Genomic DNA, 14190 nt, shown 5'->3' with positions numbered 1-14190 from the left:
AAAAAAATACACAAAAGAAAATATAAACAATTTTGATGCTAACATTACCCTGATGCCAAACCATTATAAACAAAGAAAATTACAGTATCTCTGATGCACATAAAAGTACAAATATCTCAGCAAAATATTACCAAACCAAATGGATCACTCCTATAAAGCAATGAGCTCCAAAATGTTCCATCACCTCTTCCCATAGTTGTCCCTCATCAATTTGTCATTCTGTAGTTCCCCAAGAATCCAACTACAATTATCTTCTTAGCAGTCTTTGCTAGAGGAGGACTCCAATCTTGTTCTGATATCTTGCTATTTATAAACACAGCTTGATGCCTAATAGCTAAAGATAATTCTGATGACACTGCTAAGTCAACAAAGCACCTAGCATAGAGTTAAGCCTCACTTTCACTAAGATAGATAATCTAAAATTAAAAAGCTCATGTTTGGGACCCTCCCTTGTGATGGAAGGGGTTAAAGCACAGCATTATAAAGCTATCTGCAGCCACTGCACCATGAGTTCGATCCCTGGCCAGGGAGGTGACCCACATGGCACAGCAGATCTTTCCTGTTCTGCCCTCTTCTCCCCTCAGGAGTGTATTTCTTTGAATCCACTTTTTTGGCTCCTCATTCTGTCTCTGGTGAATCCTCTCAATGCCTCCCTGCCCCTGCATCTTTGGCCTATGCCCTGGCTCTTATACGCATAAATAAATAAATCACTAAAAAAAGGGGGAAAGCTCATGTTTGGCTCATAGGGTTGCTATTACTAGAAAAATCACAAGAATTACTATATAACATTATATGGACTCTAGTAAGCACATTAAAAAAATAATTCATCATTATTTTCTAATGTAGCAGATTAGATATAATTGTTGTTTGAGTTACTGGATCCAAAAGTATTGATTACTTAAAATAAGTCATCTAAACTCAGTTCTATCCTATTTATAATTTTAATCAATGAAGAGCTGAATATATAGAAAAGCATGATTACCGAGCTCATAAATGTTATAGCAGTCATAGCTAAATATAATTTACATTAGAATCATATTTCAAAATATGTTAATAAAAATCGGTAAACTAAAACAAATTAGTAAGTTAAAATGTAACAGGAAGTAAAAGAAACCAAATATACATGTACATAATGAATAAAACCTAGGTTGACAGTAGTTCATATAGTAAGAACTAGGTATACTCATATATTACATATTCAATTATATCATCAATGTGACATGGCTTATTTTAAAAATAAATTCACACTATTATAGTTCTCCTGTCACATTTACTAGTGAGCTCCATTCCTCCAATTCCACTGGTCAATTCTCAACCTCATTTTTACCTCCTAGTGTCATTGAAAAAGGCAATCACTCTCCCCCCTCATTTGACATTCTCTTGATGCACTCTCTACCTCAAAGGCTGCTCCTTTCAGCTTCAAGACTGATAACTCTGAAATTCATATATCCAGCCCAAATTTTTCTATTGAAATACAAATTCTTACATGCATCTATCTTACATATTATAGAATATATATAAAATCCCCTACCTCCATCTCCCTACCCAAATATACTTCCTTGTAATTCTCCATGTGGTTGGGAAAAACACTGGGGCAAGGTCAAAGGTATGGATGGGGATGAAAGAATTTGCCAGCGACAGAGTGGAGAAAAGAAAAAGTAGATTTGCTAAGAGAAGCAGAGGGTGAGATGGGAGAAGTCCATGCCCAGAGGAGGATCTGAGGCTCTTTTATACACTATTTTCAAGGACTTTCTAACTTGGGGCACCAGTCTGCACCAGTTATCTGCTGGGATGTCTGGTCCCAACTCTGGCCTTTTACATAAAACATGTCTTAGCCTCTACTTCTGCATTCCTGGAACTGGGCTGGTTTTTCTGGTCATGGTGGTCAGTGCTATGGCCTTGTCCCTAAGGTAGATAATGCCTTTATCTGTTCAAGCCTCCCAAACATACCTGTGGGGCAAAGAGTAAGGGGCTTAGTTTTTAACCTTATTAAGACAACTCACATCTTGGCATCTTCATTCTTCCAAATGCTAGGGCCAAAACCTTTGAGTCATTCTTGATCCCATTTTCTGTTTTCATGCCCTACACATTCATTATATATCAGTAAACCTTTTTGGTTCAACCTGTAAAATACAGCCAGAATATATCCAGGTCGCTCTCACCAGCTAAGAATTGTTGGAATTACCTCCTAAATTATCTCCTTACTTCCAACCTCAAAACTCCACTTCTCAGTCTATTCTCAGTATTGTAGCCATAAAGATTCTTTTAAAATATACACTCATTCAACATTTAATCTAAAACTAATTTTCTAAGACTAATATTATTCCACGACTGAGATGAATCTATGCGCAAAAGCATTACACTCTAAGTGCTTAGAAAGCATCTGTGAACAGAAAAAAAAAGCCTCTGCTCTCATGAAGCTACTGCATTCTAGAAGGAGACAGACAATAACACATAAATATAATAAATTAGTAAATTACATAATGGGTCCACAAGTAGTACAGGAAAAAAAAAAATAGCCAGTACAGAAAAGAAGCAGGATGGGGTGTAGCTTCAAGTAGTGAAATAAATACATCCAAAGTATCTTTAAAGGAAAGACTGGCAGGAGTTAAACACTGAGTCAGATAGCCGGGGGAAGGAAAATGCTAACATTAAGAATGCATAAGGTATTATTTTTGGTTAGTAAGACCTTCAATTGACCACATTAAAGACTGAAAAATACATGATTTTAAACTTCTTGTTTTTATCTAAACATTACTTGTATTTTAACTCTTAAATCATTTCCTAATAAGCTACAAGTGCTGTTGTAGAAATGGTCAATTAAACTACTTACAGAAGCAAGCTTTAAGACTTTTTCTAATATTTAATTACAAGTTTTGTCTTTCATTTCACTGAATTTCTTTTACAGCCCCCCCCAAAACAGTAAAAAGGCTTCCATTTTTTGATATGCACATATGAATAATCAGACAAACAGCAAGTGCATCAAGCACAGGTCACCTGAATTTATCTAACTAAGAATGTAACTTTTTTCAAATAAAAAACACTGATTTTTCAGATTAATTTATAAAATTAATAATAAGCAAAGTTATCAGGCTTATTAACACAATAAAATGAATCCTAAATTATGGATTTCTAAAAGCTTGTTAGTTTCCACCACCTAATTGGATGAGACTAGCACAGTGTTTGTTTTTACCTTCCGGTGGCCTGTTGGATGTTGCCACAACGACGACCCCGTTTTTGAACAGATTTTCAAAAAGCTGTTTCAGAATCATGGCATCAGCAATGTCAGTGACCTATGGACAGCAACACATTTGTTTTATTTTAATTTCATTTCTGTTCTAACAAATTTGCTAATGGCTCTTTTTTTTTAGATGGAAGTGCATTCCAAGAGAAAAATTCTAATTATCATGAAGAAAAAAAACAGATAATTAAAAGCACGAAAGACTGCATAAAAGTCTTTTAAACTTGACTTTTTTCTTTTTGTGCAAGCTTATCGTTTCCATGCAAATTATCAAGTGGTTCTGTGTTAACTTCATTTATAGAACTACAGGTGGAAAGCACACATAATTGTTCTAAACATTTAGGAATCCAATTAATTAGAACTAACATGACCAATTCCCCCCTCCTATTCCTATTAACAGCCACCCCACCTTCACCCCAACCCCCAACAAAAAAAAAGGAGGGAAAAAAGAAGAAAAATAGATAGACTATTTGAGATTTCTAATACCTTTCTGGCAAAGGTCTCTGGAAAGGTGACTTTAAATAGTCATGGGACTTTAGAAATAAGGACAAGTAGCCAGTGAGACATAATCAGCTGCTGTTGAAAATAGAATGATATGACATAGATACTATTGTGCAATTGTTGCACAAAACAATTCAACAGATGGTCCATCACAAAAATAAGCAATTTCATTGTTCTTTTTAAGTGCCTTCTATTACTGTCCATGAATAATCAAAAGGCACTGCAGTCACTTCCAGCACAGCCAGCCTCTGCTAACCTTCGCAAACACAAATATTGCTTCTACCCAAAAAATTTCAAAAATAAAAACTTGTAAGAATGATTAATACTGTGCTTTAAAAAAAAATAACTTCTGGCAAACCAGAAATGCATGATGCAGATAAACCTCTGTCATCTAAGTTATCATCGTAACTACTGATCTTCTGTAAAATTATTTTTCTAATCCACAATTAATAAGCTTAGTTATAACATTTTAAAAGGTTTTTAAAAAATACAAAAGAAATACAGCAACTAAAGAGGGAAGCTGACTTAAAAATAAATATAGTAAAAGGTTGATATTAACTATTGCAATTTCCATGTATTATGCAAATATAATGAATATTAAAATGTGGGTTTTTAGGTATTCCCAATGTCAAGCCACCTTGATCATTATTTAATAGTACATTTTAGATAATCACAATAAAACTTGCTTTATATTCACAACATATATTTTTAAGCCATGTTAAAATATATAGAAACTAGTAGAAGTCTCTCAAATGAGGTAAAATATTAAAGGTTACCAACTAGATGATTATAACAATTCACAACAACCTGGGCTGCACAGGTCTAAGACAGTTTTCTCTGTACAACTGAAATCATACTCAAAAGTTTACTTCCTTCCACCTGAACAAAACAAAATATAACCAGAAAGTAGGGACATAAAGATCTTTTTGTTGTTGTCTCTGACTATAACTTTAAAACATCTGTTAAAAAATGACTAATGATTCCTTACATTAAGAAGACTTCAGAAACTCCAAAGTAGTGATTAAAATATAAAGGAAAGTGGTACTTATATTATTTTAATTTAGTGTTTCATATTATTGTCAAATTTTGCTTCTGCAAAAACACTCACAGAGAAAGTCTTTCAAATGTTTAAGAACCAGTGGCATTTCTGGTGAGAGGACAAAACAAGCTTGCAAATTTTAGAAGCAACTGCATTTCTAAATTGGATTTCCAATTCAATGACTTTAACCCAATTTTAGAGAATAAGAAATTGTCATTTGACTGTATCACCAATGTTTTTTTAAAAAAATAAAATTTTAAGCTTTTGTGGCCTACCGAACAGTAAAGTAAAGGGACATAGCTTAGAGTGAAGTGCAAAGGTTTAAACTGAAAATGAGGATAGCAAACAATAAAGACTTGTGATTGAATTATAATTTGCTGTTTTTGTGTTACGGAATGTTTTTGCTCTATCAGAGTAAATTAACTTGGAGAAGCTATGGCTAATTAATAAAGCAGGAGTCACCTGGTATAGCCGAGTGCCAGCGTACACTCTTTTGATCTTGTCCCGGCACTTGTTCAGCTTTGCTGGGGAACAGTAATTTTACAGTATAAGTGAACAGAAGACAATTGGCCACACATTCTTGGAGAGCGGGCTTTTTCAGCACCCAGCCTTTCATTACCACCAGGAACAAAAGAGGAGGCTACAGATTACCAATAAGGGTAGTGTGCTAATACAGAGAGTGGAGACATTTCATTAGCATTAAAGAGAAAAGATTTTTTATGACCTAGAGTTGCTTTCCATTATGACTCAAGAAAAAAAGAAAAAAATCTAATGGCTAATTTACATGTGTAAGTGCTTGAGTCTCAGTCATCCACTGATTGGTACAGTGCCATGTAATGAGTGACAAACATAAGCATGCATTATCAGTAATTAGTATTAGCACAAAAATAAGCACCTATTTTTTATTAGCAGTTTTTAATAGCTTTCCTGTTTTATAAAAATGGTCAAAACTATTTTTTAAATGATATTGATAGCATATAGAGGAGAATTTTGCATTATATCCTGCTCATCAGAATTATTTGCTTGGGGAAGGGGTTGTCCATATTAGTAAACATCTATCCAATGGCCCTAAAAAGAGAGAATAAATAACCTTTTCTAAAAATTGGTTTCCTTTAGCATTCTGATACCTTTAGAATCACATACCATTTAACAGAAACATAATTATTCAAGGAGGACATAATGAAAACCGTAAAGAAAACTTTGAAGAAAAGCTATTCCTTTATTTCAGCAACTAAAATAGATAAAAACAATCTTCCGAGACACATTTCTCAAGCAAATAGTGTATCTGATACCACAAGTGAAACTGCAATGCTACATTTAGTAAAAATGTCAAAGCTAATGAGAAACACGTTACACAAGTATAAAAGCTGAATACTACCAAAACATAATCTTAAAGACCCCCTCAATTCAAGAATATATGCTTGTTTTTAAGCAGCAATAATTCCCATTCATCTCCCTAGTAAAATAAATATAGTAACACCAACAAAAGACCAATAACAAATTAAAAATCAAGACAACTAATACGACTCAATTTTAAAAGTAGTGACTGTAAACATGCTATTGTTAAGAATAAAGTGCCTAAACAATTATTTTCTAGTAAATCAGCGATGTATTATAGAGTAGGTTTAACATCACATGTCAAGGAGAATAGCGACAAAACTGTTAATACTAATGAATAAAAGTACAGATGATGGATTTAAACTTACTTCCCAGCTGGGTGACCTTGGACAAGTTACTTAACCTCTCTGACACTGAATTCTTCATCAATACAATGATGTCAGTAAGTAACATCTACCTTGCATATTTGTTATGATGCATATAGTAAGCCCTCAAAAATGTTAACTATGACCATTGTCTATGTATGGTATACATGTTAGCATAATTCCGTATTATTTATATATAACTGTATAGAATTTTGCCCATAGATTGATGCACAGTAGTTAAGAACACAGGCACAAAGAAAGGACTTAATATAACAGTAGCTAATATTATTACAGAATACACATATCAGTAGAATATAAACATTCACATTCCAATAAACAATGATATTGCCTCAAAGAGACAGTTAAAAAATAGACTGTTACTAGTAAATAAACATAGGAAAAATTCAACCATAGTATTAATTAAAACAATGAGATACCATTTTTATCTATTAATTGGACACAAATGTTAAGATAATTCAGTATGCTGACAAAAAAAATGTGGGTTACTATATATAAAAGAAGTAGTAGTTATCATATTTGGTAATAAAAGTTATTCATCTCCTATTACTACTCATGACTGAGTCTTTGGCACTATTCTAGATATTTGAGACACATCAATTAGCAAAACAAAGAGCCATGCCTTTAAGTTTACATCCCTGAGGAGAAATATCTATTTTAAAAAAATCTGCTTTTAAGGTAACGTATGTTATGAAAGAAAAGGCAGGTGAGGGTCACTGGAAATGTTAGGGTCAATAGCAAATCCCAATTTTAAACAGGGTGTAGGTATAGGTCTGGTCAAGGAGATAACTGAAGAAAGGTCTGAAGAAATGAGAGAGAGATTCGAGAGTATCTAGGAAATCCATGCTCTGCCCGGTTCCATGCAGAAAGAAACCCAGTGTAAAGGGTCTACTTGTTTATTCTAAAGTGTGCGGATGCTGGGAATCAGAGTGTTGGTCAGTGCTATTCTGGGACATCCTTTTGCCCTCTTGGATTTTAGGAAAGGGAGTAAGCAGAGATTTGGACTTGGAATACTCCAGTGTTGATGTGCTAGAGAAGTTCCTTTAAGATTAGCAGAGACATGGCCCTCCCTGGTGGCTCAATGAGTTAGGGCACAGCACTGCAAGCTTGCAGCAGCTGCTTCAGTGAGAGTTAGATAACTGGTCCTGGAGGTGATCCACATAGTGCAACAGACCTCTCCTGACTCACCCGCTGCTCCCCTCAGCAGTGTACTTCGTAGATCTGCCTGTTCTGCTCCCTGCTCTGTCTCTGGTGAATCCTCTCACCACCCCTGCACCTCTAGCCTGTACCCCAGTCCTGTATGCATAAATAAATCTTTTAAAAAAATAAAAAGATTAGCAGGGACAGTCAGTATACTGAAACTAGGCAATCCATGCTCTGCCCAGTGGTCATGTCTGCCCTCAGTGAACACATGCTTGCCTTTCTTCTCTCTGTTTCTCGAGCTCTTCTTAGCATTGGGTATATGCAGACATTCGCCTTTCCTTGCATCCAGTAGTAAACTCCAAAATTCAAGTTTGGAATCAAATAGGAAATAAAAGAGCAAGACTATTAACATTTTCATTCTAGGACATTCATGCCAACTTTGCTGAAAGGAGGAGGGTCTCCCACATTGCCAACTGATATAATAGAATTCTACCCTCAAATTTGGGATCAACTAAGAGTAATCAATGTAGTATTTGGTCAGATTTTGTCATCTCCGCACATATTTTTTTCAGAGCCCTGGTTGGAAAGAAGCATTGGTATAATACCCAATATTAACTAGGGTTCCCTAATCTAGGAAGGAAATAAGATCTAACAGAGAGCAATGGTTAAGGATGAAAGTATAAGAGACAAGGTCAGAAAGGAAGCAGGAAGTTTGTTTTTTTTTTTATGGTTGCCTAGATACTTTTATTTTTTTTATACAAAAGTTTATTTTTACATCATTTACATTTTTTTTCCCATCTCAATTGTAATCCCCGCGGATTGTAATTGTAATTTCCCATCACCAAATCACCCATGTGCCATCACCATAATCCCGTGCATTTCTCTCCCCCACTCCCCTGTTTTTGATCCCATTCCCCACTCCACCCCCACAAAAAGTCTCTGGTATATGGTTGTTCATTATTTTTGTTATTTTTTCGCCTGGTCCATTATACTCTGGAAGCAGGAAGTTTTGAACAGGGTAATGATGCTATTTGGTATACCAATTACCCCCTCCCCTGAGAGTTTAAGCCCTTTTAAATTGAATTTTCTATTACTTGCAGCCAGAAGCATTCTAGAAAGCAACTCATCTCCTTATTCTTGGTTTTTATTCCATTGGGTAATTCTCTTTCCATTGAAGGTAATAGATTTTTCTATTAAGACAGGTGATATTTCCTCACCGTACTTCTCTTTCATAAGCATAGGGAAATCTCTCTTGACACAGAAGACAGGAAAATCATGAGTAGAATAGCTGCATTCTCAGCATGACTGAGGAAAAACAGGTGTAGGAGATTCAACTAAAGAAAAGAGGTTTATCTGAGACTCCAGGATGGAACCAACACTGATAGCACCTCCAGGGAACTAAACTGAAGAGTGATCTGGGATTAGAGGTAGTTCTAGTGAGCTCAGCAGCTTTCTAGGAAAGCAGCTCCTCGTTTTTCATCCAGTGTTACAACACTGACAAGGAAAAATTTTAATTTCTCAGCTTAGCACATTTCCCCATGTCTGTATGTAATTACTCCAGTTCCCCCCACATCCCAAAGATGTGCATGTTAGGTTCAATTATCCAGTGTATGTGTGAGAGGGAGTGATGGGGTGGAGGAGGATGTGGTGCTAGAGATGGAAGGGCATCCTCTCCACAGTTCACTCCCACCGGGCTCCCTGGGCTGCCAGCATAAGCTCTGGCCACCGATGACCCTTACCTGGAATAAGCAGATTGGAAAATGAACGAGGAATACAAAATATCTGTTATTAGAGTGTTTGGGATTTTTATTTAGAAGTTCAGGGTGTGTTTGTGACCAGAAATATGCCCCAGGTATTTAACAGTTTATATCGCTTTGTCCATGGTAAAATTAGCTAAAATAGGGCCTTCCCTGGTGGTGAAACAGGTTGGGACATAGCACTACAAGTTGGCTACAGCCACTTCAGTGCGATTTCAGTTCCCACCTGGAGCTGACCCACCTTACTCATCAGACCTCTCCTGACTGGCCCGCTGCTCCCCTCAGCAGTGTACTTCGATTATCTGCCTGTTCTGTTCCCCACTCTGTCTCTGGTGAAGACTCTCACTGCCCCTGCACCTCTGGCTTGTACCCTAGTTCTGTATGAATAAATAAATAAATAAATCTTTTTTTTTTTTAAAGATTTATTTATTTGTGCATACAGAACTGGGGTACAGGCCAGAGGCTCGGGGCGGTGAGAGGCTTCACCAGAGACAGAGTGGGGAGCAGAACAGGCAGATCGACAAAGTACACTGCTGAGGGGAGCAGCGGGCGGATCAGGAGAGGTCTGCCACACCATGTAGTCACCTCCGAGGCAGGCGGGAATCGAACTCATGCGGAAGTGGCTTTTAGCTTCTCAGTGCAGTGCTTTAACCCGCTGCGCCACCAGGGAGGGCCGAATCTTTTTTTTTTTAATTGGCTAAAATAGGCAGTTTCTAGAAACCCAGCCATGATGTTAAGTGAGGACTTACTGTGCTCCTTCCCTTAATATAATTAGCAACATCCTATGACTCATGTTCCTGTCCCTATATAAAGATAGCTTTCCTTGGTGACTTTTCATTCAAATACATGAAATAAATAATATGACTGACCCAACCCCCAGGTCACACCATACAAGTCAAAGGTGTTGAACTAAAACTCATGAACTGGCTACTTATAGGATGGACACCCAGGTATGGTCCATTTAACCATGCGACAGAGAGGGAACCCAAGGGATAGGAAGAAGACTCTTAAGGCAATGAGGATGGTGAGTAAACAAATAAACATCAAACCAATTATGAATGACACGGATAATGGAAGAAACTTTAAATTTCACTAGGACAATTCCTTCATTTCATCATAAATATGTTGCAAGGCTGAAATGAGATGTGTGAATTGCCAGGCCTACCAGAGAGGAGGCACACAGCTAATGTTAGTTTTCTATTAAGGTTGCCCAGAATTGATCCTGGGCAATCAGCGACAGACATTTCTGAACTTATCTCCAAAGATATTTTTCAAAGCTTTTAGTGTGAAGTCCTAATTTAATTATTTTTCTTCTGAAAATAGCTTTATTTTTTAAAATAATATTTAATTTTTACAATATAGTGAAGTCCTATTTTTAAGCTTCCAGTTAATACTTGTAGATTCTTCTGGTTTCATTCCAATAATCAATTGGTCTTATAATAAGCATTATATAAATTGCAACTGTTACATTTCAGAGCTACTAAAGAAAGCAGTCAAATGAAGAGGAAGTAATTCTTAACCTAGAGTACTACTGGTGGTGGTCATAGTGCACTGTGTACAAGGCAAGATGCATATTAAGCAAATGACATAGTGTTGGTCCACATGACATATTTACTTTCTCTCATAAGAAATAAAAATCAGGAAATAACTTACTACCAATTCAAACATACAATTGCAAAGAATACCAAAACCAGAAGAAACTTTAAAAGTTTGACTAGGACAATTCCTCCCCTTGTTCAGGTTTCAATGAGATAGGTGAATCACTTGTTTTTTATAGAATAATTTTAAATAACCTGAAAGACATAATTTTGTATCATTCCATTATCTCTGTGGTATAGAGAAAATTGACTAGACTTTTGGTGTGGGCAAACCTTTCCTTTTATACGCTGGCAAGGCAATAAATATTTTAGGCTTTGCAAGCTACATGTATGTCTGTTTTTGTTTGTTTTTCATTTTATAAAAGGTTCTTTAGAAATATAAAAATCATCATTTTCTCACTGGCCATGCAAAAATAGATGCACCAGTCCTGACCTATGCAGACCATAATTTGTCAATCCCTGAGCCAGATAATGAAATTAAAGTCATAGAGACAATCTGCCAAATCAATTAATAAAACAATGATAAAATCAGAGCCAAAATTGAATCTCCATACTTCACTCAACATATTCTACATCTATGAACAAATTTCTATCTTACCTGAAATTCATCAAAACATAAGAGACTTGCTTCATCGCTGATTTCTTCAGCTACAGGAGCTATTGGATCATACGATTTAGCCATGAATCCTGCTTTCCTTTTTGGCAAACTCTGTTTAAGGCGGTGTATTCCTTAAATGGATGAAATGAAATCAAACTTTGCATTAATAGTAGACTGCTGATAACTATACCACTTTAAAATCTAATGAAACTTTAGTGTGAACAGAAATATCAAGTTTAAATTTTATATACAACCAAATGTGATTACTGAAATTGGTTGTATGTTCTCTGCCTCAAAATAAGTTGCTCACTTATGATTACATCCCATAATTATAAGGTCACCTAGTGGTCATCCCACCTCAACTCTCTATCACTTCAAAGGTGATGGAGTGATAGAAGCTCACTAGGTGGGGGCCAGAAGGATGGACAGGTAGATGGATCTTAGTCCTGAGGATTTCAAGGATCATCTAGAGTATGTGACCTGTCCTATGTGGGACCTAATCAAGATGTTTCCTTGTCATGAAGCTAATACACTAAAGCTAGTTCCACTTCAATTATTATAAGTGTTCTAAATGCTAGAACTATTAGAAGAAAAATACAGTGGTTCCAAGGGTTGGGGGGAAGGTTACAGTAGAACTACTAGAAAAATAATGCAAAAATTAAATACATAAGAACACTACCCATCATAAATGCACAAATACATGCACATATAAATTAATTGTCTACATCCATGGGTGACACAAAAGAAAGAACTTGATCAAGGATAACTTCCTGAAACAGTTGAGTTATTAATACTTCTTATTAGTCCTCAATAGAAATACAAAGTGCATGAGCTTGATTTAGCCACCTTAAGTTTTTTTAATTAGAAAATACTACATTTGTCTTTAGGACAAACTTGGGACACATTACTTTTCAATGTAGCATAAATTACATGAAACCAAATAAATTTTCACCTATACAAAAATCTGATATTTTTAAAAATTAAGACTATTAAGAGATGAGGAAAACTGTTTTGTAGAGTTTGCCCGCTTAAAATCACATTGTTTCAGATCATTAACTTACTTTTGTGTACATCTAGCATGAAACCATGAAAATGAACTCGTTTTTTCTTTTTCATTTCCACATAAGAATAAAACATGTCCATCACCATTGTTTTCCCCGTACCTTAAAAAAAAAAAAAGAATACTACTAAACAGTATGTACTGATTACTCTAATGATTGTTCATTAGCTTTGAGATAATGAAACTACTCTCTTCTACTGGAAAGCTTAAGACTATGTTACTTTTTTAGAAAGGAGTATTTATTTTTTTGTTATACTAGCTAAAAATAAAATGTTATTATTACTCTTTTCTGGAAATACAATATTTAGTTAACATCACATGGGCTATGCCCCTCAGAGAACCAGGTTCATAAAATGTTAAGACTTATAGGGTATTTATTCTTCAATTTCCATTTGAAATGACAACAGTATAAATAATAAGCGATTAAGTATTTATTGAGCCATTGTAAAGCTTGAGGAATTGACTTAGGCACAATGGGAAAGTTCAAAAATGAAAAATAATAAAGATTAAGGTCTAATACAAATACTGAAATAAACAATAAATACTAAAAATAAGTAATAGGTGTAGGGCCCTCCCTGGTAGTACAACAGGTTAGGATGCAGAACTGCAAGTGAGCCACTTCAGTGTGAGTTCTATCCCCTGCTCTGGAGGTGACCCACATAGTACACCAGACCTCTCCTGTCTTGCCCACTGCTCCCCTCAGCAGTGTACTTCATGGAGTCTGTTCTGCTCCCCACTCTGTCTCGTGAATTTTCTCATCACCCCTGCACCTCTGGCCTGTACCCCAGTTCTGTATGCATAAATAAATAAATATTTTAAAATAAACAAGTAAATAAATTAATGGGTGTAGAGCTCAAGAAATGTCAACCACACCATTTTTCTTGTAAAGCTGAGAATATAGGTCTCTCAAAATGAGCCCTACTTGATGAGATTCTGATAAAGTCAAACTTTAAAATTAAAATACGTAATTTTCATCTCTGAAACGTTTAATCACTACAATTACATTAGTATTGGACAGTCAGTAGCCTGAGCACTTAACAGGACATGCACAAATAACTTTCCCTTGCAGAAAGCCCAGCTTTGGGGCATTCTTCAGCAGGCCAGGTCAGGGTATGCTGGTCCTGGCTCTTAGGGATATCCCTCCTATTTCCTCCATTACACCCCACCACATTCCTCCATGCTGTCCTCACAGGGGTTCAGTTAAATTCACAGGCTGTTCATAGCAGTAAGAGTCAATGTAATTTGGGGTCTGCCTCCATTCTGTAAGGTAACTTTATATGCCATGTGAATGACTGAAAACTTTTTGCATATGAAATACAATTCACCAATCAGGCTTCTAAATTGAAGAGCCCAATATAGATTGAAAGTTATTTTTTTGCAAGAATTTCCATACTCTTGATATAGTAACAGTAAAGTGTAATAACTAAATATATGCAAAATACTGCTTTAAATTCTGATGCATGAAGCATAGTATACTTGCAGATTCAGAAAAAAGTCATGAGTTATCTAATTAAAAATGTGACTAATGTATA

General features: G+C 35.7%; 1 protein-coding gene across 2 annotated transcripts in view; it reads right to left on the bottom strand.

Moving 5' to 3' along the window:
- Positions 1–14190, bottom strand: part of LACE1 (lactation elevated 1) — a 133329-nt gene that overhangs the window by 87669 nt on the left and 31470 nt on the right. For both annotated transcript variants that reach the window (XM_004673751.2, XM_012724463.1), the window contains exons 4-6: positions 12660–12761; positions 11599–11729; positions 3194–3293 (exon numbers count right to left, since the gene is read on the bottom strand). In XM_004673751.2, the coding sequence (XP_004673808.1) occupies positions 3194–3293; positions 11599–11729; positions 12660–12761 (333 nt within the window). The remainder of the gene's footprint in view (positions 1–3193; positions 3294–11598; positions 11730–12659; positions 12762–14190) is intronic.

The sequence above is a fragment of the Condylura cristata genome, unplaced genomic scaffold, assembly GCF_000260355.1.
Source record: "Condylura cristata isolate star-nosed mole 26May11 unplaced genomic scaffold, ConCri1.0 scaffold00001, whole genome shotgun sequence".
NCBI classification, from domain to species: domain Eukaryota; kingdom Metazoa; phylum Chordata; class Mammalia; order Eulipotyphla; family Talpidae; genus Condylura; species Condylura cristata.
The sequence above is the reverse complement of the archived record's forward strand: the minus strand, read 5'-3'. Positions and strand labels throughout refer to the sequence as shown.